General features: G+C 49.8%; 2 protein-coding genes across 3 annotated transcripts in view; both read left to right on the top strand.

The window, feature by feature from the left end:
- Nucleotides 1-2,500, top strand: part of pnp4b (purine nucleoside phosphorylase 4b) — a 392,972-nt gene that overhangs the window by 110,746 nt on the left and 279,726 nt on the right. The window lies entirely within an intron of this gene.
- Nucleotides 1-2,500, top strand: part of LOC117745587 (acidic leucine-rich nuclear phosphoprotein 32 family member E-like) — an 18,201-nt gene that overhangs the window by 3,513 nt on the left and 12,188 nt on the right. Inside the window, exons 3-6 of the mRNA XM_034554022.1 lie at nucleotides 50-221; nucleotides 308-436; nucleotides 2,009-2,188; nucleotides 2,344-2,454. Coding sequence (XP_034409913.1) covers nucleotides 50-221; nucleotides 308-436; nucleotides 2,009-2,188; nucleotides 2,344-2,454 — 592 coding nt within the window. The remainder of the gene's footprint in view (nucleotides 1-49; nucleotides 222-307; nucleotides 437-2,008; nucleotides 2,189-2,343; nucleotides 2,455-2,500) is intronic.

The raw sequence follows: 2,500 nt of genomic DNA, 5'->3' as shown, positions 1-2,500 counted from the left end.
CTTACCTTACTGTCCCTCACCTGTCTGTCTCTCACCTGTCTGTCTGCAGGTGGCAGGCAGGAAAGGCTTCCCCCATGTGATCTACGCCCGTCTGTGGCGTTGGCCCGACCTCCATAAGAACGAGCTGAAGCACGTGACGTTCTGTCGGTTTGCGTTCGACCTGAAGTACGACAGCGTGTGCGTGAACCCCTACCACTACGAGAGGGTGGCGTCCCCCGCAGGTACACGCCCTGCTCATTCATATTCATGAGTACGGGACGCCTCTGCTGTTCATTGGTCAGCATGTGGTCTCCGTCTCGTCCTTCAGGTCCTCCGTCTCTGATAAAGGAGGAGTTTGTGCAGGACTGTCTGCAGGTGGACCTGCACCCCCACTCGGACCCCTACAGCCAGCCCCGCCCACTCAGCATGTATCCCAGCATGCCCCTCTCTCCTCCAGGTCTGTTTTATTTCACGTAGAGGATAAGTCCCGCCCCTTCCTGCGGTACTGCGTCATGAAGTCAAAATGTGATGTTTTTCAATTTAAAAAAACAAGGTTTGTACGTCAAGAAAGTAAAAATACGTAATTAGGAAGATACCTGCATTCTCTCTCCTGACCACAAGGGGGCGACTCCTCTGGTTGTATAGAAGTATATGCTTTGTGTGTTAAAGCTGCATTCTCTCTCCTGACCACAAGGGGGCGACTCCTCTGGTTGTATAGAAGTCTATGCTTTGTGTGTTAAAGCTGCATTCTCTCTCCTGACCACAAGGGGGCGACTCCTCTGGTTGTATAGAAGTCTATGCTTTGTGTGTTAAAGCTGCATTCTGTCTCCTGACCACAAGGGGGCGACTCCTCTGGTTGTATAGAAGTCTATGCTTTGTGTGTTAAAGCTGCATTCTCTCTCCTGACCACAAGGGGGCAACTCCTCTGGTTGTATAGAAGTCTATGCTTTGTGTGTTAAAGCTGCATTCTCTCTCCTGACCACCAGGGGGTGACTCCTCTGGTTGTATAGAAGTCTATGCTTCATGTGTTAAAGCTGCATTCTCTCTCCTGACCACCAGGGGGTGACTCCTCTGGTTGTATAGAAGTCTATGCTTCATGTGGTAAAGCTGCATTCTCTCTCCTAACCACAAGGGGGCGACTCCTCTGGTTGTATAGAAGTATATGCTTCATGTGTTAAAGCTGCATTCTCTCTACTGACCACCAGGGGGTGACTCCTCTGGTTGTATAGAAGTCTATGCTTCATGTGTTAAAGCTGCATTCTCTCTCCTGACCACCAGGGGGCGACTCCTCTGGTTGTATAGAAGTCTATGCTGCTTGTGTTAAAGCTGCATTCTCTCTCCTGACCACCAGGGGGCGAGTCCTCTGGTTGTATAGAAGTCTATGCTTTGTGTGTTAAAGCTGCATTCTCTCTCCTGACCACAAGGGGGCAACTCCTCTGGTTGTATAGAAGTCTATGCTTTGTGTGGTAAAGCTGCATTCTCTCTCCTAACCACAAGGGGGCGACTCCTCTGGTTGTATAGAAGTATATGCTTCATGTGTTAAAGCTGCATTCTCTCTACTGACCACCAGGGGGCGACTCCTCTGGTTGTATAGAAGTCTATGCTTCATGTGTTAAAGCTGCATTCTCTCTGCTGACCACCAGGGGGCGACTCCTCTGGTTGTATAGAAGTCTATGCTTCATGTCTACTGCGTTAGGGCGGGGCTACAAGGTGATTGACAGGTCAACACCAGAGACGTATACTGCGTCTGTTAGCTTAGCTGCTAACGGCTATGTTGTTGGTGACGAACATATTGAGAGATAAAGTTCACACAAAACAAAACAAAGTCATAAACACATATCTTTGAATAAAATAACAATTAATAAATAAAAAACATTTAAAATTAATATAGATTTAGTTAAATGTACAAACATCTTAACTCATGGTATTGGTGTTTGAGTGCCATACTTCAACAGAAAACAGAAAAGGGGCGGGCCTTCACCTCTTCATCCAGCGGTGTGTTTGTGATGCCCTGTGTTCTGTCTCGCAGGCAGCAGCTGCATGACGGCTGCACCTGTTGGCTGTGTGAGCGGTGGGGCGGTCGGAGGGGGAGGTTTCTGCAGCGACGGCCCCGGCCTCCTTCAGAACCATGGGGGCCACGCCTCCCCCCCTCACCCTCACACCCCCACCTCCCCACCTCAACCCGAGTACAGCAGCCCCCCCAAAGCTGGTACAGTACCTGCACACACACCTGTTCTGTGATCAGTACACCACAGGTATAGTGTATTACAGCTGGTAACACTGTGTACTGGAAGTAGTAGTACTAGTAGCTGTAGTAGTAGTTGTACCACAGTAACTGACCTTTGTCCTGTGTGTCCTCTGCAGCCACCTGGCCAGGTAATAGCCCCGCCCCCTACAGCCCTGCAGGGCAGAGAGGGCGGAGCCCCCAGCAGCCTCCGTTACATCATCATCACCACGCCCCCAACCCTCACTTCTGTAAGACATCATGAAAAATATCTACTATCGTAGTAGTAGTGGTAGT

Source organism: Cyclopterus lumpus, chromosome 16 (genome assembly GCF_009769545.1).
Source record: "Cyclopterus lumpus isolate fCycLum1 chromosome 16, fCycLum1.pri, whole genome shotgun sequence".
In the NCBI taxonomy this organism is placed as follows: Eukaryota; Metazoa; Chordata; class Actinopteri; order Perciformes; family Cyclopteridae; genus Cyclopterus; species Cyclopterus lumpus.
Note: the sequence above shows the minus strand (reverse complement) of the source record. Positions and strands in the feature narration are given on the sequence as shown.